Consider the following 23,456-nt stretch of genomic DNA (forward strand, 5'->3'; position numbering starts at 1 on the left):
CACACACACACACCCGGCCATCCACGTGATGTAAAAGAACACGTGATTCCTCAGACCAGGCCACCTTCTTCCATTGGTCACAATTTGGCCCTTGTCAAACTCGCTCAAATCCTTACTCTTGTCCATTTTTCCTGCTTCACACACATCAACTCTGAGGACAAAATGTTCACTTGCTGCCTAATATATCCCACACACTAACAGGAGCCGTGATGAAGAGATCATCAGTATTATTCACTTCACCTGTCAGTGGTCATAATGTTATATAATATTGCTCATCATATAATGGACTTTCCAGGAAGGTTTGCCAAGCCTAACATTTAAGGTTTGTCTTTCCTTTTGTGTTTTCAGCGGACTACATCGTGATGCAGTTTGGCCGTGTGGCGGAGGACATCTTCACTCTGGACTTTAACTACCCCATGTGTGCCCTGCAGGCGTTTGCTATCGGCCTGTCCAGCTTCGACAGCAAACTGGCTTGCGAGTGACGCTGTGACACACACACGGCACTCCTCCACTCAGGACACTAGAGCACAATCGCCTCGTCTCTCCACGTGAAGCCCGAGGAAGAAGATTTGTGCTCCTCCAAAATGAATCAGAAGAAAGGACCAAATTAATTCTGTTTTGTAAATGAAACACATCTAATCATTTAGCATTTCACTACCTGGTAAGATTATCGTTTGAGTTATTTACCTGCTTTCTCTCCCGAAAAGAGAAGTTGCGTGGGATTTATGCTTTAATGGACCAATAGAAAAGACACTGAGAGATTTTCTATGATATTTTCTGTGATATCTGTTGTGTGTCTGATGGATTTGAGAAGTATGTCTATGGGGAGAATTTCACAGTTAAAGGTGGGGTAAGTGCTATCTGGTAACCGTTGTTGATATTATAAATCACCAAAACAAACACGCCCCTACCCCCAAAAGGGTCTCGCCCCTATTTTGATAGCTCCGCCCCACACATACAACGCACATACAACCAGGCAACGACTATAGCAGAATCTGTGTGTAACTAATCCAGGCTGAATATTCAATGAAAAAGTCACCACAAAAACACGAACCGTTCTCATGAACAACTCTATAGTACACGAGCCGACAGTCCAACTAACAACATATTACAATTATGACCAGATAAGGGTTATATAGATCATGAAAAAAGGAAACAAACATATATTAGGAGTATAGTATCTTAAGCCCCGTTTCCACCAAAATTACCTGGAACAATTTGTACCAGGAACTTTTTTACAGGAACTTTTCTCCCCCCAGACCTGCAGCTGTCTGCGTTTCCACCGCGATCTAAAGCTCCGTGAAGATTAGGCAGATTAGTCCGGTGATGTAGGACTGCGCGCGACTGCTCCTCCAAGCCAGTGACGGACAGTAATCATTTTTGCGCGACCGCAAAAATGAACAAAAAATTATGACATTTTTTTGTACTGATTGAAAGATTTAGTGGACGTTTACATGAGACGTTATCTAAACCGATCTGGTGTTTACATGTGATGACTCTCAATCGCAATCATTTTGTCACATGCAGTTTGTCTGCCGCATCAAAAATGTCAACGCTGTTTTCTCCAGCAGCTGGAGTGTGTTAACTGTAGCCATAGCAACTCTTAACGGCCACCAGGACTAATACAGTATTATTTATAGCTATTTATTTGTTGTAAAGTGTAATAATCATCTCAGAAAAAAAAAATCTTCTGTCAGGCGCCTGGGGCAATATACGCTGTGTCATTACTCCAACATTATCTTCATAACTTACGAAATAAAAAGTTTACCCCTCAGAAAAATGACCTTTCCTCTCTCGTCAACATGAGCGCGGCGCGCGCCATCACATCATGTAAGGACACACACTTAAAAGTAATCGGTCAGGTCGTTTACATGGTGACTTTAAAAAAAATTAATAACGAGTATGGAAGAGATTCAAGCTGTGCTGCTTTTGCTGGTTATGTATAGGTTTACTAAAGAAGTAATTAACAATGACAGAAAAGAGCAGCATATTCAGAAAGCTTGTAAAGCTAGATTTAAAATGACAAAGTATATTATTATCAGCTATTACGGACATTGAACGTGAGTTGGCTGAGATGAATGCGCGCCATCAGACAGAGAGCAAGACTGATATTTACTGAACGTAGACCGAACCTCACAAAAGACTTTTAAAAATGCCGGTTGAAAAAAAGGCTGCGTGAGCTCAACCAATCAGCGTGTTCAGCGCCCAAGTCCCGCCCTCGAAAGTTCCTGAACTTTGAAAAAGTACTACCTCGCGAGCAGGGCCATTTGGAGGGGGAAATATTTACCCGGAACTTCATTTAGACCCTGGTTCCTGCGGTCGAAACACACCGAGTACCACCCCAAAGTTCCTGGTTCCTGGGTAAAGTTCCTGTGGTCGAAACGTGGCTTTACTTGTCGGACACATTTTGTGATCTTGAAACAGACAGTAAGGAGATTTAGATGCTCCATACAGAGTGGAAATGAACGAGTCATTATCATCGCTGAAGTGAGTCACAATACGATCGCAAATGGACAAACAAGCGAACATGACACACGAGCATATTCAAGCAAAAGCCAGCATTTATTATCTATCAGCTAATGTCCGTCATGTGTCGTGTGTTTTGAATAATGACATGCACTGAGCCTCTCTTCTCACCATCAATATTAGACACGCCCCTTACCTGCTGATTGGCTACAAGTTTGTTATTGGACTTCGCCCGAGTCCGTTCTGTAAAACGTTTTTTAGATATCACTTACCCCTCCTTTAAATAGGTTTGTTCACTTTAAAATAATAATGAAGTCATCATTTACTCATCCTGGTGTTGTTCTAATGCCATATGCCCGTCTTTCTTTTTTGGACCGTGAAAGTCCCGTTCGCGCTCGTCAATGTAATGGCAGTGAATAGCGACCAGCATCAGGCTTTAAAAAGGTCCCGTGCGACATGGGTATGTTATTTAAAGAATATCCTGCTTTTGGTCTTCTGTGCATGCCTGAGCGTTTACAAGACTCTATTAGTGCCACATATTTTTTATAAATCTTGATTTTTCAAAACTTGTGCTTTTCTGGGCTAGTCGAAGTGAACTGTGGCGCTAATAGAGTCTCATAACACTTAGTCGTGCTCAGAAGACCAACGGCCAAGGTCAGGATTTTCTTTAAATAATACACTTAATTTCGATTAGTTTTTTTTTTAACCAAATCCTATCGTATAACCCCAGTGAACATGGGATATACACTATATTGCCAAAAGTATTTGGGCAAACCCTTCCAAATCATTGAGTTCAGGTGTTCAATCACTTCATGACTACAGGTGTATAAATCAAGCTGTAGACATGCAGACGCTTCTACACACATTAGTGAAAGAATGGGCCGCTCTCAGGAGCTCAGTGAACTCAAGCGTGGGGCCGTGATAGGCTGACACCTGTGCAATAAATCCATTCCTGACATTTCCTCACTACTAAATATTCCACGCTCAACTGTTAGTGTGATTATAACAAAGTGGAAGCGATTGGAAACAAAAGCAACTTAGCCACTAAGTGGTAGGACACATAAAAACACAGAGTGGGGTCAGCGCATGCTGAGGGTCACAGTGCGCAGAAGTCACCAACTTTCTGCAGAGTCAACAGCTCCAGTCCTCCAAACTTCTGTGGCCTTCGGATGAGCTCAAGAAAAGCGTAGAGAGCTTCATGGAATGGGGTTCCATGGTCGATACATCAAGTGCAATGCAAAGCGTGGGATGCAGTAGAGTAAAGAGGCCGCCACTGGACTCTAGAGCAGTGAGACGTGTTCTCTGGAGTGACCAATCAGGCTTCACTGTCTGACAATCCCATGGACAAGTCTGGGTTTGGCGGTTGCCAGGAGAATTGGACTTGCCTGACTGCATCGTGCCAAGTGTAAAGTTTGGTGGAGGGGGAATTATGGTGGGTTGTTTTTAAGGGGTTGGGCTTGGTCCCCTAGTTCCAGTAAAAGGACCTCTTAATGCCCAAGACATTTTGGACAATTTCATGCTCCCAACTTTGTGGGAACAGTTTGGGCACCACCCCTTCCTGTTCCAACAGACATGGATGAGTGAGTTTGGTGTGGAGGTACTTGACTGGCCTGCACAGAGTCCGGAGCTCAACCCGATAGAACAGCTTTGGGATGAATTGGAGCGGAGACTGAGAGCCAGGCCTTCTCTTCCAACATCAGTGCCTGACCTCACAAATGAGCTTCTAGAAGAATGGTCAAAAATCCCCATAAACACTCTCCTAAACCTTGAGGAAAGCCTTCCCAGAAGAGCTGGAGCTGTTAGAGAGGGTGGGCCGACTCCTTAATAAACCCTACAGATTAACAATGGGATGGCATTAAAGCTCATGTGCATGTAAAGGCAGGCGTCACACAACTTTTGGCTATATAGTGTATGACGTGACACATTGGATCATTCTGTGATATTTTTGCATTTTTCATTTGTTTGTTTAGTTTTTTTAAGTTTGACCACTATTCACTGAAATTATATATATGAGCGCTAAAGGGGCATTTTTGTGGTCCGAAAAAAAAAAAAAGAACGACGGCATTACAACAACACCAGGCTGAGTAAATTATGATTTTCTTCATTTTAGGGTGAACTATCCCATTAAGAACCAATTTTGGTCAAATTTCACCCCATAGACTTTTTTGCATGAAAAAAAAGAAACGACAACAAAAATTTGTGTTAAACTGTATGACAGTAAATGAGAATTACAGATGCATTATGGTCCTAAAAATATGCATATTTTCTTCAGGTACAATATAATAGATTTTTTTTCCTCTTGATATTGTGTTCTCTTCAGATTTACTTTTTTATTCATGGATGTTGTATTTTTGCCTTCATGTTAGAATATGACATTTTTAACACTTTGTTTTAAACGTGGTTCATTATTTGTCTTTCTTTTAAACTCTTTGCTCACCAACAATCCTTGAGAAAACACACTGCATGCTGATAAACGAGGAGAAACGCTGGCCGCGTCCTTCTCCTCGTGCCCTTGTGTTAACCTTTGAGAACTGACGCACACTTCTGGTTATTACCGCTGCTGCTTGGATTTGTGAAAGTTGCCTTAACGTGTGTCTGTAGTGTAAATAGAGCCTGAATGCTGAGTTTACATCATGAGAACTAGAAAAAGGGAAGTTCAAGCACATTTGTTCCTGTTTAGTGTGTATTCATATTGATATGATTGATGTGTGTGTTGATATTCCTTGTGTGTGTGTGTGTGTGTGTGAGAGAGAGAGAGCCAAGAGTGTACTGATATATATATATGTTAAAAAAGCAAAACATTTTTGTTTTCATTTTAAAACAATAACCTGTTTGCACAAACTGTATTTTATGATGACACTATTGGTAGAAATAAAGTTATTAAAAGTCAAATATTTAAAAAACGAAAGGAAAAAGGCTTTATTTTTAATTTATTTTACTGGTTGTGTTATGTGGGCTGGAATTACAAATACTGCTACAAATTTATCTGTCAAAGCCAAATATTTCCCAGAGTTTTCAATCTACAACCTTGGCACAGGTTTGAGGTCTTTTCAACCTGATTTGCTTTATTTTTTCTCTCAAATTAATAAATGAACCTTAATCTAGTAAACACTTCCTTATTAAATATAAATGGTTATTAAACTCATACTAATATGATAATGGTAATCACTGTTAAGTCAGTGTCGTGTTTATTAATCATTCAAAAAGACAATTGGTCAAATTTAATAATTAAATTTAAATTAAATTAATTATTAATTCCGCTTGTCCGCGATTGCGCATGCGTACTAACAGGAGCGGCTGGTGCGACTGACACAAAATGGCGCCTTCTCGGAGGTGAGTCACTTTTACCTGACAACAAATGAATAATAAGAATTTCGCAAAGTTATGAAATATCATCCATAAGGTGGAGATTATAAAGTGTGCGAAGTACATTAGACAAACGTTAGTTAACGGACATACTATTTTTATTTACATAGCATAACGGGACAAACAGTGACATTATGTAGAAACAATATTCAGCCCAATAATTAACTTTACCTGACATGAATGAAAACTGCTCGAGTGTGGTTAACATTAAGTTACCTCTTCAGGCAAATGATTTTAGTTCATGAGGAGTAACATAACGTTATTTGTTTACCGCGAGGTGAAACTATTAAACAACTATCAAGATTATTTTTGATAAATAATACACAAAGTTTCTGTAGCCCTTGGAGATTATAAAGCTAATTATGTTGACATACACCCTCAGGTAGGAATATTTAGCTCATGTTTTTTTTGTCTTCGTGACATTGTGTTGTCTTCCACAATATTAAAAGGCAATATCAGCCACCAGAACTCAGCTGGATCAGTCAGATGTGATCACCACACTGAAATTAAACAATATTACACTAGTACATCATATAGGCCTTTACTTGTTTATTTTGTGTTTTGGCCTTTATTGCTTTTCATGTAGACAAAACAATTTAGGAGCAGAGACATCAGGACAAATTATTAGGGATACACTAATAGGATTTTTTTGGTTGATAGGCCTACAGATTTTAACCAACATTTATTGGACGATTCACCAATACTAATATTTGTCACTTTCTCATTTCTCTCTCATTTGAACTTTTGTTATTGCAGTAGATTCATGTTTTGATCATGTGTTATATTCGCAAAGTTCTCAAATGTTGTGGGCGGGACTAAATTCGGCTGGCGATCAGGCAGGGTTGCCAGGTTTTCGCAACAAAACCAGCCCAATGGCCAATCAAAAATAGCCCAAAAGTAGCCCAATGGCCAATCAAAAATAGCCCAAAAGTAGCCCAATGGCCAATCAAAAATAGCCCAAAAGTAGCCCAATGGCCAATCAAAAATAGCCCAAAAGTAGCCCAATGGCCAATCAAAAATAGCCCAAAAGTAGCCCAATGGCCAATCAAAAATAGCCCAAAAGTAGCCCAATGGCCAATCAAAAATAGCCCAAAAGTAGCCCAATGGCCCATCCAACTAGCCCAAATCTAGCCCAATACCAAAAAATCTGAAAATAACACTCCAATACACATTTTATTGTAGTGTTATGCACTACACACCATTTATACTAAAAGATAACTGTATAAGTAATTATAAACAGTCTATTTTCATAAATAAAATCATCTTACCTTAAGATTGACAGCTGATGAATCAAATCCTTCAGTGGATCGTGGTAATCCTTTTTTTTTTTTTGAACTATTTAAATTAACTATTTACAGATTTACTATCCCAGATTTAGGAGGCATGGTGTCTCTCAGACTGCCGCATCCGATTAAAAACGTAATGGATGCGGGCGGGAAAATGCAGAATTACCAACTCCAGTGGAAGTGAACCACAAACTTGTGAAATTCATTTCAAATTAAAAATAATGTAAAATAAACATTGCAAGATATTCCTCATTAAATGTTAATTTACAGAAAATTCTTCTGTGTATGACATTTATTTTTTAAATTATTATTTACCAGCAACAACCCTGGAGAGCACGCATTCGGTTACCATGGAAACGAAAACAGCCGGTGTGCGCACAGCGCGCCGCAGCACACACACACACACACACACATTAGCGAACAAGCCCAGCAGTGCCACTGTACCTCACAAAGTGTGCGCTTATCAGCACAGTTATGCTGATACGATATTGCTTATGTCATTATCCTAGAATCCTTGTTATCATTGGTGGAATATGAATTGGCTAAAGTAAAATATTTATTTCAACACAACCATTTCAGCTAAATATAACTGATGCAATATGTTAAACCTTTAACCCGCGGAATAAAAAACCAACCCGCGGCAAGTGGTTAAAAGTAGCCCAATTCCGCAGGAAAACCGCGGACTTGGCAACACTGCGATCAGGCTGCATTTTCCCATAATCAGATATTGGTTTTGCAAAATCGGATTCACCAATAAAGGGCGACATCTTGTGGCCGTTTTGAGAATTGCGCATTAGACCACTATTAAAGTGATCATACCAGTTGTTTTATTTTATTTTTTTACTGTTGTCTGTGCGTGGTCAACTTATGACGGTCTTTACAATGAAAAACATGAATAAATAATAGGCTATTTTCTACCCTGGTTATGAGTCTTGCTCCTGAAACGTTCAGTTTTTATGGCCGTGCTGCACTAAAGACTTGGAAGTAAACACCCACAGGGCTATGATTGGATAACAGTTTTGCATATTAATACTTTTCGACTTCCCCGTCAGTAAACGTGGGGAATTGTTTTTAAAATTTTCAATGTGGAAAAATGGCAGCCGTAATGATTCGCCCATACATGTTCGAGCCGGAGTCTGATCTCGAATCGCAGGACAATAAACCATCAACACCTCAAATACAAAGGATTCTCCAGCCTGTGACAGCGTGCTACGCTACCGTTAATTATGTTTAGTTAGATCCATTATAGAAGGCACAGCATCACATAATCACATGATTTTACTCACAGCATAATTTTTTAAATTTCGTTCTGTCTGCAAATCCAGTCTCTTGTTTACAAAAAAATCTGCGTTGAAATGAAGCGAACAAATGCGCAATGTCAAAAGCTGGATCTTCATTACAAATAAAGTTCAACCGCATTGGTGATATTGCAAACCGCATGAAGCGTACGCAGCGACTGTTCTTCCACATCCAGGCACTGGACACTATCTTAAATGGCATGTGTATTGCTTGCTAGCTCGATCCGGGTTAGCTCATAGGCCTGTGTTATTTATGTTACATGTCATGTGTGAATCGGTGGGCGGGGCTACAGAATTAGGCGTTCTTCTTCTTCTGTTGAGGCGGCGTTTCGCTGCTCTGACGTCACGCAGATCCCTCGTTTGCTGAGCCGAGCTGTCAATAAAAGCTTTTCTTTGACTAACAAGGATGTTTTTACGACACTGATGACGTTTTATATATCAAAAGCTCAAGGGAAAGTTGATTTCTCAATTCATGACCCCTTTAAAGCTACACTGTGTAACTTTTTTAGTTTATTCTTGGCTAAAAACACTTAGTTCTTTCAAAAATATATGTGCTCATTAATGTATATTTATTTCTTTCAGGTAATAAAGTATTCTCGTAAGTTTATAATATGCCATTGAAAATACATACGGGTGAGGGGTTCGAATGCCGGTCGCCATGTTGCCCCTCCATCTTGAAAGTACAGTAGCCAAAGAGGGACATACCCTGTAAACTCAAGCTTCGCCTTTCGCGTTTTAACACTCGATGGCACCGTGTCGAATGTGAAGAGGGGGATTGCCGTGTTAATCTTGGACTAAATCGGCCACCGTAGGAGTTAAAACGAAATCGGAATTGAGAGGAACAGAAACTAATATTCACTGGATGGTCATATACCTTTACACCACTAGATGGGGGAAAATATCACACTGTGGAGCTTTAAAGCACTGCATCTGTGATGACTATAATTGTCAAAAACAATAAATAAATATCGATTCTATATATCGGGCACATAAACATGCAAATAAGTGGTATCGGTTATTAATCAATCAATCAATCAATCAATCAATCATCTTTATTTATATCGCGCTTTTACAATGCTGATCGTTTCAAAGCAGCTTCACAGTGTTAAATATCTGATTTGGCTGTACAGTCATTCTGGAGAAAACAGTGATGTTATCAGCTTATTTTACATGATCATTAAGCGACAATGTTGGCAGATCAGTATTATAGCTTATAGAATTAAATAAGACATCATTAATTTTGTATATGTAGTTTAATAATTTAGATCATAATTTTAGTGTCCCCAACTGAGCAAGCCAAAGGCATTTCTTATTTAAAAAAAATATTCTAGTTAAGATATGCTAGCTAGTTTATTGCATCATCCAAATAATTTTCATTGTACATGAATTGATGCATAATTCCCGTGCTTTTGTTTTTTCATATAAAGTATTAATTTTGCTACTTCATAAAATATGGGCTGCTTATACAACTCACTGCCTTCACACAGTTAATTAATAAACTACCAGTTTGTAATATCGGTCCTTCTCATGCCGTTGGTTTTAAATTAGTCAAAAAGCCAATACATCCGTGCATCTCTACAAATTATTAATGCATCACCTATTTACAAAAAACACTGCATGATTAAATAATCTCAAGGCTTGACATACAGTGGCACCAAAAAGTATTAGGATACTTCCACTTTTAGAAATGCATGAAAGGTCATTGCATTCGATAGATTATCAAACCAAATAGTTTTTTAACGAAAGATGGCGCTTGCACAAAACACAACATCATATTAGCTGTGGTTTACTGGTTTGCCGGAAAAACATTAAGTGGCACGCACAAATCTCCAGTGCAGAAATATGGGAACACCTTCTCTGGAAATCCACCATTAAAGGTGCACAAAAGTCTGTTTCTGAAGGGTTCGATGAACCTCAGCTCTCCTTGGTAAAAGTCCAGCTGCAGTCGGATGATATTTGGCCTCTTGTTGTCATCAATATCTATGGCAGGTTTATTACCTTTCTTGTATGTCCCATCCACGTAACGCAAACACCAAAAACGACTCTTTGGATCCATCTTGTATAGTTTTTTGCGGTTCACAGTTTCCCCCACCACTCCCAGAGTCCAGTGGTCGTTGTCTCTCACTTCTACGTCCCAACAATGCAGACCCGAGCTGAAGCCCTGTGCGGCCAGAACGCCCACATACAGCCGCTCCGGGTTATCAGACACTTGCATTTTACTTTCCATGAACTGAACGCTGGTGCAATCCGGTGACACCATCAGTTTACTGGAGGCTGTGTCTGGGTCAAGAGTCACAGGAGCTGTAAACACAGATGAGCGTAAAACTGTGTGTTTGTGCTGTCATTTTTTTCTAGTTCCACACAATAAAACTGGATAGAAAACCAAAATATACAAAAACGGCTCGGACACATGTTGTTTTTTTCTTCATTTTCCAGCTTCTGGTCACCATTAAAGGGATAATTCACCCAAAAAGGAGAGTGTGATGTTTATCTGCTGACCCCCAGGGCATCATAGGTGTGTTTGTTTCTACAGGAGAACACAAATGAAGATTTCTAACTCAACCGTTGCTCGTATAATGCATGTCAATGGGGTGTATTTCTATGAGAGTAAAAAACACACACATACGAATCCATATTAAACCCTGAGGCTCGTGGAGACACATTGATGTCTTAAGTAGGGATGTTAACCGATGACCGTTTGACCGAAGGTTGACCGTATCAACATTAACCGATCAAAGATTTCAGTTAAAAAAAAAAGTGGTCTTTAAATTAGACTATTATAGACAGTGGACTAAACGCTACTACAGTTAGCCGTCTCATTTCAAAATCTTTTGTGTGAAGTGAACAAATCCCTCACACTCGATTTTTCATAACTCGCCTGTTTATACTTAATAAACCAATAAAACATTTGGCGTGAGGTCACAGCGTTTGGGTTTGCGCGATCACAAGGTTTGCAAAAAGTAAACACTGGAGGTTAGAGCCGGGGCAGACGGCCGAATAAAGCGTAAGATGGGCTTACATTTGGAAATATATTACATCTACATTTCAGTGTAAACACATAAGCTGTTGATCATCATCTTTCTTTATTATTGTTAGCACTACCTCGAACTAAAGCGGCGTCTCTTCGGAGCTGTCATTTTCTTAAATGAGCCGCGGCAATGTTTCAAATGAGCTTCGAACGCTAGACAAACGCCTTTATTTTCAACCCGATCACCTTGCCCAAACCATTTCGAAACTAAGGAGCCATTTGTCCTCCGATTACAAACAAGCTCCTCGGCGGCGCGTTTGCGGGACTCATGTTTCGCGCTGTAGAGGATTTTATAAAAGTGACGAGTGCAAGGGAGGCGGCGGCCCCGGGACTGTGTGTGTGTGTGTGTGTGTGTGTGTGTGTGTGTGTGTGAGAGAGCGGCAGAGAGATCATAGAGAGATGCGACAGAGTTGCGAAATTGCAGTCGCAGCTCACGGCTGTTTTTTCAAATAGCGCAGCATATTTTAAACAAATTTCAACCAGCTAATGATGCTCGGTGGTCGGTCAAGAAAATGTTTAGTTTTCGCCCTCCCTAGTTTTAAGACATGAAACAATCGCTTTCTGCGAGAAACAAAACAGCATTTGTTATTTTTTAACCTCATATCAGACGAATCTCATCTAGTATTCCCAACACCATATATATATGTATTCCTCATTAGTGCCTGCTCTGTTGAACGAGGCATCTACGTAAATATATCTATGATCATGCTGGGATTTTGACCTTCTTCAACGGAAGTAATGGCGCTGGGAATACTAGATGAGATTCTTCTGATGAGGTTTACCGCAGAAACTGATCATTTTGTGTCTCAAAGTCCTTATGAAATCAAAATTGACCCTATTTACTTTGTTAGCACGTATTAAAGGTCTTAGGGTGAACAGTTAATCCATGCAAGTTAATAAACAGAAAAACATTGTTTGCCGCGGTAATCTTTAATCAAAATCTGAAAAGTAACTTCCGGCCTGGAAACGGCGTTCTTTATCAGATGACGGTAGAAAAATGCGTAACCAATCCAACCGTTCATCTGCTACGAGCGAGAGATGGAGAGGAGGAGTGCTGAGGTAAAACTCTGCCCTCTATTGAATATTCAGTTTCACTTGGAAATACATCACAGCACTGAAGAAAACTCACTTGCTACTTCTAGTTCACTGGGATGTGTGTGTTTTTTTACTCTCATAGAAATACACCCCATTGACATGCATTACACGAGCAACGGTTGAGACGGTTAAAAATCTTCATTTGTGTTCTCCTGAAGAAACAAACACACCTATGATGCCCTGAGGGTCAGCAGATAAACATCACACTCATTTTTGGGTGAACTATCCCCTTAACCGAATGGAAAAGAGCTGCACACAATTTTCCATTTGTGAAATAAAGTAAATGATTTAGAACAAGTAAACTATGTAATCAAACTCTATAAGGAGACTATGGAAAGCAGTCGAGGCCCAGGGACCGTGAGAACGGCACTGCAAAAAAAGCTTTTCTTACTTAGTAAATCCAAATATCTAAAAGTTCTTACATTAAGAAGCATTTACTAGACAAGCAAAAGTTATCGTCTTGTTTTGGGGGAAAATAACTCAAAATGAAGAGAGTTTTTGCTTAAATAAGCAAAATAATCTGCCAATGGGTTAAGAAAAATAATCTTGTTTTCTGTTTGAATTAAGATTATTTTTCTCACCCCATTGTTTTCTTCTTGGCACAGAGACGTTATTTACTTACGCTGTTCCACAAGCGTCTGCATTCTGGCCCAGGTGGTGAAGATCATTGTCTGAATGGGATGGTGTTGACATTCCTCCATTTCAGGGCTCATGTTCGGGACTGATGGGTGTTTGACTCTGTGTACATAAACAGTGAGATATCGGGGTACATTTTGTGAAATTTAAGATATTTTGGGTATGGGATTGCACTTGAATCGAAATGCAAATTGGAAAAACACTCACATTTTTAATGCATCACTGTAATTCTGAATGAGAAATGAAAAGGCAGTTAGTGCACAAAACCTCATGAACATTGATAATCAGACACGTTTGCTTTACTGATGGTGTCCCATCTGCAGAGCTGGACAGTCCCTCAGCTCATTTACTTGAGTACTCTACTTAAGTTCACTTTTTGAGTCTCTGTGCTTTACTTGAGTATTATATTTTCTGTAAACTTCTGACTTTAACTTCACTCCATCTGAAAGACAAATATCGTCCTTTTTACTCCACTACATTTCTATCAAGGTCCTCGAAGTCGAAAGTCGTTTCTGTCGCAGCTTTGAAAGTCAGTGATGATTTTTTTCTTCTTTAAAAGGTGTTTGGGTTTTTGCAGAAAGCCTTTCAGGAATCACTCTTGTAGAGTCTCGTGAAGTTCAATGATTTCACAGCATTTATTAAACACTGATTTATAGTTTAGAGCAAAATGGAAGAAGACGGATGTCCAAATGCTCATTTAGTGGAGTATTCACATAAACAAAGTTGATTCTGTCTTCAGTGAAGGTGAACAGTGTGAGAATATCAGATGTGTATCAGTGTATTGGATCCGTGCGTTCGGCCTTAAAGTGACAGCAGCTTTGCAACTTTTCTACAAGTATTTAAATGAGTTTAAGTTAGCCGTATGCTAGTGTGTCAGACGGAGCATCACTGACTGGCTTAAACCATGATGGCATAATGAGCATTTATACAACAATAATTAAATAATGCGCTTACATGAAAAAGGAAATTTACTTTTAATACTTAAGTACTTTTAAAAACAAATATTACTTTTACTTTAGGAAAAATCCGTTTTTACAACTTTCACTTGTAACTGAGTAATATTTGACCAGCAGTACTGTTACTTTTACTCAAGCAATGAAGTTGTGTGCTTTGTCCACCTCTGCCCTAGCCTAGAAATCTAGACGCACCCTAGCGGCAGCAAATCTAATCTGCCGCGAGTGTCGTCTAGCAACTCTGAATACCCTTCTGAGCTGGAAAAACCAAACTCTGGTCAGGCCAATCACATCGTGTATAGAGTCGGTGGGCGGGGCTTAACATAATAACGGCCAAGTTGTGTTTGCGTGCTTCTAGTAAACACAGAAAATGGCGAGTGGCGGTCTTTCGAATCAGCTTTGACCGCGACTCTGGAAGACTTGAGTTAAGCTTTTCTCTGAGAAAAGAACGGCACTGAAGTCATTCTTAAGAAGGGAAGATGTGTTCGGAGTTTAGCCGACCGGATACGGTGAATGTGTAATCTATCAACGAGCTCTGCTTCACCTTCGTTGCTCTGGTTGGTGTAGCGCTATCCTATCGTGTGCAGAGGGAGTTTGAAAGACAACCGTTTATCCGCCCCTCAGATTGAGCCGTCAATGGAGAGTTTCTAGACCAAACATCTTGATGTGGGTCTGGCTTGTCAGGCTACTTGAATTGTATTTATCTGCAACATTATGTTGTATAACAGTTTGAAGTTGTGTATTTGTCCACCTCTTCCCATCTGTACCTGGAGAAAAGTGATGCTTTCAGTTTCCAAATGCTGCCATCGAGCTGCCATCCTCTCAGACAGATCTGATATCAGTGCGGACAGATCCTCCATTCTGGCCTTGAGTTTCTCATCTCGACGGTCCATTTCTTTACGCAAAGCCTTGATCCGTTTCTCCTCCTCCTCACTGAGAAACTGATGGAGCTTCTCAAATTCCTTCTTAATCTTGTTTTCTTCCACGCTGGTGTGTTCCTGAAACAGTTTAAGAAGTTTTCTGTTAACATCATTGTACTGATTAAAACTAGAGATACAGCGATTGCAATTTTCTTTGGCCGATTCCGATTTTTTATACTATAAAAAGTTAATCATTCTTTACAGATGACGATATGTTTGGACAGAAGATGACCCAATACTGTCACATGTCCCAAACTTATTCACTCAAGACATAATCGGCAAGATTGATTTGATTGTGCAAGGGCATTAAGCCTAATAAACAGATCAGATTTCTGTACTCGCGAGCGCTTCCTCAGCCAGTCTGACATCGGCCCGTGTGTCAGTAGCGAATTCAGCTTGTATACAGCACTTTTATTAACTTTTTTTTTGTGTGTGTGTTATCGGTTATGTCATAGCTTTGTTTGGTCATTCATCCATCTTAAAGCTACACTGTATAACTTTTTTAGTTTATTCTTAGCTAAAAACACTCATTAATGTATATTTACTTCTTTCAGGTAATAAAGTATTCTCGTAAGTTTATAATATGCCATTGAAAACACATACGGGTGAGGGGTTCGAATGCCGGCCGCCATGTTGCCCCTCCATCTTGAAAGTACAGTAGCCAAAGAGGGACATACCCGTAAATTCAAGCTTCGCCTTTTGTGTTTTAACACTCGACGGCCAGTGTCGAATGTGAAGAGGGGGATTGCCGTGTTAATCTTGGACTAAATTCAAAATGATATCAGAATTAAGAGGAACAGAAACTAATATTCACTGGATGGTCATATAGCTTTACACCACTAGATGGGGGAAAATATCACACAGTGGAGCTTTAAGTAATCAGTTTGCCTGGTCCTTGGCACTTTATGCAAGACAGCAGGTGAGAAAGATTCACTTTCACAAAGACCACGTACTGTGCATGTGGCACTACGCAAACACATTTTTTTATGATTTAAAATAGTTTTTTGTGAGTTCTCTGTGTGTGTGTGTTTGTTCCCGGTCATGAGTGGAAGCCATAGGCGGAGAGTGAAACTGCATCAAATGTGTGTGTTTTGTTGGCAATCAGCGTGTAAGTGCATATAATGTGAACAACACCAACATGTAGTGAATCGAGAGTCATCCAGGCAAGGATAATGCTGAAAATGTATTCTGTGTGTGTGTGTGTGTTTGTGACTCGTTAGCTCCGCCCATTGCACGCCTCCACAGACTCGGCTGTTTTCAGAAAGAATCGGTTCAGTGTATCTGTCTTTTATAAATATGATAAACTAAAGACTCTTGTGAGATATGAAGGATCAACACGACTCTATAGATACTCAAGATTAACATGAGACTGGCAGAAACTGCTTGTGTGTGTGTGTGTGTGTGTGTGTGTGTGTGTGTGTGTGTGTCCCTTCAAGTATTTTGCGCATAAGGGTTTACAGTGTACCTTATTGAGCTCTGCCTCTTCCACACAGCTCTCATGGGCTTTCTTGTAGCCAGCGAGGGTCTCTTCCAGTTTGCTCAATTGTTCCTCGACGATCACCTGGAATCACAGGATAAGCTCTTAAAGGGACAGTTCACCCCAAAAATAGAATGTGATGTTTATGATGAATTTGATGTTTTTGACAATTTGATGTTTATCTGCTTACATCATCCAACATGTAGGTGTGTGTGTTTCTTCAGGAGAACACAAATGAAGATTTTTAACTCAACCGTTGCTGTGTGTCGGTCATATAATGATGTGAATGGGGAACAATTCTATGAGAGCAAAAGAAACATGCTTAGACAACACGCACAAAGAGCCCTGAGGCTCACGACGACACACTGATATCTTAAGACACAAAACGATCAGTTTGTGTGAGAAATCAAGCGTATTTATATCATTTTTTACCTCGAATACAACGCTATATCCAACAGCCTGAAACGCGCGTCACTTCTGATAAGGTCAATAATACATGCTCTGGATCGTATATCCCATACAAGGACTGTAAATCCAGATCGTGCATTATTGACCTTAGCGGAAGTGACGAATTGTTCCCCATTCACATTATATGACCTACACACAGCAACGGTTGAGTTAAAAATCTTAATTTGTGTTCTACTGAAGAAACAAACACACCTACATGTTGGATGATGTAAGCAGAAAAACATCAAATTGTCATCTTTGGGTGAACTATCCCTTTAATAATGTGCTTGAAGAAAACAAAACTCAGACTCGATTCCAAACTTGTCCTACCTTTAAATTCCCAACAGCCTCCTCGACAGGAGAACACTTGTGATTTTCATGCTTCTTTGAAGTGTAACAGACGACACAGATGGGCTGCTTGTCATCAATGCAGAAGAGTTTGAATGTCTCTCCATGCAGCGGACAAATGTCTCCTAAATCTGTGGTGGGTTTTCTCGTCTTGAAGGATTCACAGAGCGCTCTGAAGGCCAGGCTTTTGGTGGGTTCGTCGTGCGTACACTCCTTACGGCAGACCGGACACTGGGGCACTTTTTGAGTCGTCCAGAAACGCTGGAGGCATTCAGAGCACAAACTGTGGCTACATTTCAGAGTGACCGGATCTGTGAAGACATCACAACAGATGAGGCATGTCATGTCCTCCTCCAGGAAGGACAAAGCGTCTGACATGACTGTAAACAATCCTCAATCCTCGATACGTTTACTTTCTGCTTTTGGAGATATTATGAAACCTGCTTTACTACACCCAACTCTTTCATTTCTTTCACTTTCGTTTCTGTTGAAACCTTAGTAAACGACTCCTCCCTACAAAGTACACAAATAGAAACAAGGAAATAATGACACAGGACATGGCACCTGCTCAGCATAAAGTCTTGCTTAAATTGAGACGTACAGTTTGTATGAAACTCAACAAACTGAGCTGCTCTGTGTATTCTGACAGCTTTCTATCAGAACCAGCATTAACTTCTGGAGCAGTTTGAGCTCCAGTAGCTCGTCTGTTTGATCGGACCCCACGGGCCAGCCTTCGCTCCCCACGGTCATCAATGAGCCTTGGCCGCCCATGACCCTGTGGCCGGTTCTCCATTAGTGAATTAGTAACTACAAGTTAGTTTGTAACTAACTTGTTTACTTAATTTTGTTGACTATATTCTCTTAAGGTAAGATTTCTATAAAAAAACGAATTGTCTCATAACCACATCTGGGGCCTGTACCATGAAGCTGGTTTAGCTGGCTAGCCAGATTTGTTTAAGCTTAGTTTGTGCCAATCCTGGGTTTTAGGAACCATTAAAGTGGTTTGGCTTTTAGCTGTGTTCATCGCCATATTAACTTACGCTCCATGGCTAACCTGCTCTGGGGCAGGTTATGTTCTGGATAAGAGATCTCAAACTGAAATTAGACCAATCAGCTGTGAGTAAAGGGACACACCTCTGATTCAATAAAGCCACTCCCCCTTTCTACTCCAAATTAAAGGTCATTGCATAGCAAATATTTTTTAAAGACTAAAGCGTCTGGCTTTTAACAATGCTTATTTATAAAAATAATAATTATGAATGATTTAGACATAATTTATGTAATTATTATACCCTTAAAGCAGCACTTGGGAACTTTTGCTCTCGGGGTCCCCCTACAGTTATAATGTCCTCAACTACTGTCGTAAGCTCTGTCATCCTACATCAGGGGATGTCATCGCGCGTGCATTTGTTGACATGATAGCCCTGATAGCCCTGAGCTAGTGATGCGCGGGTCGTCTCATAACCCGCGGACCCCGTATGTCTATTTAATGGTCGCGGGTGCGCGGCGGGTTGTAAAAATATATCCAGTGGTGCGGGGCGGGCCAAATAACTTCATAAAAGCGTCCCGCGGGTCGGTGCAGCACTAACAGTTCCCCTGAACACTGCAGGAGGAGTTCACATGCAGGTGTTCTTCTGGCGGCGCGTGGGAAATGTCTTCATCCCAGGTACAGTCAGTGGCAGATGCTTCAGCATGTCATATGAATATCATTTCATGGGTTTTATTTTTTCAAACGCCAAATAATCTCGATGCTCACGTCTACAAGCCAGCGTCATTATAGTAGTCTATTGGTTAGCGTTTTCCAGAATCTATATGGTACTTCAGTTCAGTGTTTGAGTGGTCGGTAATCACCGTAACAAGCAGGACAGCATCGGTCGGGCACGCCTCCTTCAGCTCACGCCGACGAGCAAACGCTGGTCACATGTTGATCCTCGTCCTGCCTTTAATCACATCACTTCTTTCCTCTTATTGCTTTCCTCCAACAAAACCTTTTCTTTCTTATTTGTCTGTGCTGCTTCGGACATGACTATATTATCCGACGAACAAAGTTGGGCTCGCACGTCCGAATGTAAGGAAGTGTGTGTGTTGGTGGAAGTGACGTATATGCCGTAAAGCAGTCGAATTTTGTAGTTCTTTTTGTTCTCGGGTTACTACCCGAAACCCGAAGTTTAAAAGTAAGATTAAAAACGAGACAGACCCCATCAGGCTATGGCAGATGTGTCATTCAACCTATTGTAAGTCGATTTATCATCACAAGAGTCTTGAAAATATATTATGAAGGTTGAAAAGTTACCTAGTGCTGCTTTAATCAATTACAAGTTATCATTTTAGTTAATCAATCATTAATAGGCACTTTGTTAAAATGTATATAAATAGCCTACATAAAGTCATATAAATAAGCTTTAAAATCAATAAATAAAACTATTAAACTTATATTAACTATTAACTTAAATGTTTAATTTTCTCTATATCAACTAAACTAACTTCATAACTTTTACTTGCATTGACGTATTTTTCTTTAAGTTGTTCTCTTTCATAGACAGCTTTTTTTTAAAATTCTTAATATTTTTCAATCAGGTAATATTCTGCAGAAGAGAGAAATTAATCTCACTGCTTGTCTCGCGAGAAGTAAATCTCAGAGCGTGTGATTGGCTGTTCACTGCTGATGTCACAGCGTGTGATTGGCTGTCCACTGCTGATGTCACAGCTAAACCCCTGAACTCAGGATCAAAGCCAGAGTTGACAGAGAAAGCTGATGATCAGCATCATGGGACCAACAAAGCCTGAATACAATGGTTTGGTTTTGTCAACTCAAAACTAATCCTTTAACCCTGAGTTTGTTAAACTATCATAATGATACAGGCCAATAAACAGCAGTTTTATTTATAGTAGAAGTAGGGTTGATAACCTCGCTGTCAACAATAAATCATTTAATTTCCATTTACAGTTTTTTAAAATGATAATATTCACAATATTACCATTTTACTGTTTTTCAGATCAAATAAAATAAAACTCAAAACATTGAAACAGTTCAGATTACTTAAACCTGTCAGTTTTAAGAACTCAAAAGAAAAAGAAAGTTCTAAACACTCATAAAAGTTAATTTGTTTGAACTAATATGTTTAATGAATTGTTTTGTGCGTTAGGTAAACCTCCTGAGGGTGAGTAAATGATGGCAGACTTCAATTCTGAACTATATCAGCAGGGGCCGCAGGGACCTCAGAGTAGGAGAAGGATCTGAGCCGTATTAAACCGCCACTAGATGGCAGTGTGCATCCATGCGATTTGTCTTTAGGACATCACTGGGCCTTTCACATTTGATTTTCTTGAAAAGAAAAGAAAATCAGAATCTCGCAAGTGTTTCAATGTTTCTTGCTGGTGTGCAGAAAGAAGTTTGCATTCATGTGTGTGTTCCCTTTCATTTCATTAGCTTGTTTTTCTCCAGCATATGGTGACTAAGAGTCCTACAGCTACTGACTGCGGTTCTTTGCATGGCACTTATTAATCACAATGGGGTCCTGCAGCTGCTGTTTCAACAGTCGCTTCATTTAAAGGTTAGTTCTCACTCATAAAAGCACACTGTCCTCATTTACTCTTCTAAACCATGTGTCTTTACGATGTACAGCACAAGGTGCTTTGGATGATCTGAGATGCACCGACGTATCGGCTGATTTTTGACCAGTTTACAACTATCGGCTATAGCTTGAAAAAGCCAGAGATAACAAACCGATGGTTTATTAATGAACTGCGTGAAGGCACTGAGCTGTATAATGTCTGTTGCATAATATAATGTGATATTCCTGCTGCGCTGCTGTCTGCGTTTCAATGTTAATCAAACAACAAGAGACAAAAAAACGAATCGCTCACAACTCTTGACTACATTTCTTTCATAAGGGTTCATTTACACGATGCGGAAAACGTAGACGTAATCCAGTCATAACTGCATTTACTGCATAATGCGGACTGTCACGGAATTTGTCAAAGTTTTGATGAATAAAGAAGGCGTAGGTCAGTCACTCTCACTCAAATCAGATCAGCATATAGACTAGTGTCTGTGAATATAAAGCCCCAAAAAGACATTTAAATATTAATCCTGCATGTTAACGTGTCTGTGCGAATGAAGGAAGCAAACGCGCGGTTTCATTTACCACACACACACACACACACACACTGTCCCTAAACCCACACACACATCACACACACACACACACACACACACACACACACACACACACACACACACACACTGTCCTAAACCTACCAATCACACAAACACACAGACACACTGCCCCTGCCCCTAAACCCACCCATCACACACACACACACACACTGTCCCTAAACCTACCCATCACACACACACAGACACACACACACACACACACACACACACTGTCCCTAAACCTACCCATCACACACACACACACACACACTGCCCCTGCCCCTAAACCCACCCACCCATCACATACACACACACACACACTGTCCCTAAACCTACCCATCACACACACACAGACACACACACACACACACACACACACACACACAAACACACACTGTCCCTAAACCTACCCATCACACACACACACACACTGCCCCTAAACCTACCCATCACACACACACACACACACACTGTTCCTAAACCTACCCATCACACACACACACACACACACACACTGTCCCTAAACCTACCCATCACACACACACACACACACACACACACACACACACTGTCCCTAAACCTACCCATCACACACACACACATGATTCGGTTCGCGGGTCAAACTGCTGAAATCACGACACATTGGCGATCCAAATCATGAATCAATTCGCTGATTCATAACCGTTTGAATCTTTATTTGAGGATTGAACACAAACCCGGAAGAGAAGCCAATGCTGAATAAAGTCGTAGTTTTTGTTATTTTTGGACCCAAATGTATTTTGGATGCTTCAAGAGACTCTAATTAACCCACTGATGTCTCATATGGACTACTGTGATGATGTTTTTATTCCCTTTCTGGACATGGACAGTATAGTGTGCATACACTTGCATACGCTCTCGGACTAAATATAAAATATCTTAAACTGTGTGTGAAGATGAACGGAGGTCTTACGGGTGTGGAGCGACATTAGTGTGAGGAGTTAATGACAGACATTTCATTTTGGGGTGAACTAACCCTTTAAATCAACACACATATCTATCACATAAGCAAGCGGGAAAGACAGATAAGCAGAAAGGCAGACAGGAGGCAGGAGCTGTGATATTTGTGGGGTCCAGGTGTTTCTGCATCCTGATATTTGTGCTCATCTCCCGAGGCTTTCCTGCACCGTCTGCAACGCTCGACCCATGTGGGACGAAACGCTGCATCAAAGCCTCTACATTTTTTGTTCACCAATATTGTCCATGTCAGTTGTCCTCCTCTTTTGCTCTCTCTCTTTTATAAACAGGCCTTTACATCAGAATTGGCAACGCCTCTGTCCGAACTCAGCCAAGCACTGGAAGAGCTGTCAGTCACAGGTAAGCTGATCTGGGACCCTTTAGGGAATTGTCATTTAGCAGAAAAGGTTGTTTTTTTACCTTTGTTTAAAGGAATAGATTGTCCAGAAATGATCCTCATTATTTGCTCACCCCCCATTTGGTTTGAAATCCATAAAGATTGTTTCATGTACAGCAGGGGTTTCCAAACTTTATGATACCAAGCACCCCCAAATATGATGAATCTTTATGAGGGACCCCCTTCCTAAAATCAATCTAATTTTATGTACAAAAAAATAGTAAATGTGACAATATAAATACCATACAACATTAAATTGCCTATGACTGAAAGGTCCCGTTCTTCGCGATTCCATCTTTCAAACTTTAGTTAGTGTGTTAGAGCATAAATAATCCCTGTAAAATTATAAAGCTCAAAGTTCAATGCCAAGCGAGATATTTTATTTAACAGAAGTTCCCTTTCAAAGCCGACAGCGAGCGGCCGGTTTGGACGACACCGCTGCACTTCCTGCTGTGATGACGTCACTAGAACCGTTTGTTGACTCCGCCCACAAGAACACGCAAAATAGGGGGCGTGGTCTCGTTGCTCTCCCGCGTGGAGAAGAGCGCATTCAGCGCTGTCATCGCCCCGTTATGGTAAGAGGC

The 23,456-nt window shown here is 40.4% G+C and overlaps 2 protein-coding genes and 1 long non-coding RNA gene across 6 annotated transcripts in view; 2 read left to right on the forward strand and 1 right to left on the reverse strand.

Annotated features, from left to right (window-relative positions):
* Window positions 1–953, forward strand: part of tulp3 (TUB like protein 3) — a 38,749-nt gene extending 37,796 nt beyond the window's left edge. For all 3 annotated transcript variants that reach the window (XM_067428272.1, XM_067428271.1, XM_067428273.1), the window contains one exon: window positions 349–953. In XM_067428272.1, the coding sequence (XP_067284373.1) occupies window positions 349–482 (134 nt within the window). In that variant the 3' untranslated portion in view covers window positions 483–953. The remainder of the gene's footprint in view (window positions 1–348) is intronic.
* A 4,824-nt stretch (window positions 954–5,777) lies between these two features.
* LOC137049663 (uncharacterized) overlaps window positions 5,778–23,456 on the forward strand; it is a 27,286-nt gene continuing 9,607 nt past the window's right edge. Inside the window, exons 1-3 of one of the 2 annotated variants that reach the window (XR_010899673.1) lie at window positions 5,778–5,799; window positions 20,751–20,874; window positions 22,766–22,835. This is a non-coding gene — a long non-coding RNA (uncharacterized lncRNA). Of the gene's footprint in view, window positions 5,800–20,715; window positions 20,875–22,765; window positions 22,836–23,456 lie in introns of those variants that run through there. The other variant, XR_010899672.1, reaches the window with a different exon arrangement.
* Window positions 9,884–18,076, reverse strand: trim35-14 (tripartite motif containing 35-14). Its single transcript, XM_067428261.1, has 6 exons — window positions 17,303–18,076; window positions 16,514–16,609; window positions 14,896–15,126; window positions 13,383–13,405; window positions 13,162–13,277; window positions 9,884–10,717 (listed from the first exon to the last, which is right to left on the reverse strand). The coding sequence occupies exons 1-6, from the start codon at window positions 17,696–17,698 to the stop codon at window positions 10,203–10,205; spliced, it is 1,377 nt and encodes a 458-aa protein (XP_067284362.1). The 5' UTR covers window positions 17,699–18,076; the 3' UTR covers window positions 9,884–10,202.

Source organism: Pseudorasbora parva, chromosome 20 (assembly GCF_024679245.1).
Source record: "Pseudorasbora parva isolate DD20220531a chromosome 20, ASM2467924v1, whole genome shotgun sequence".
Lineage (NCBI taxonomy): Eukaryota > Metazoa > Chordata > Actinopteri > Cypriniformes > Gobionidae > Pseudorasbora > Pseudorasbora parva.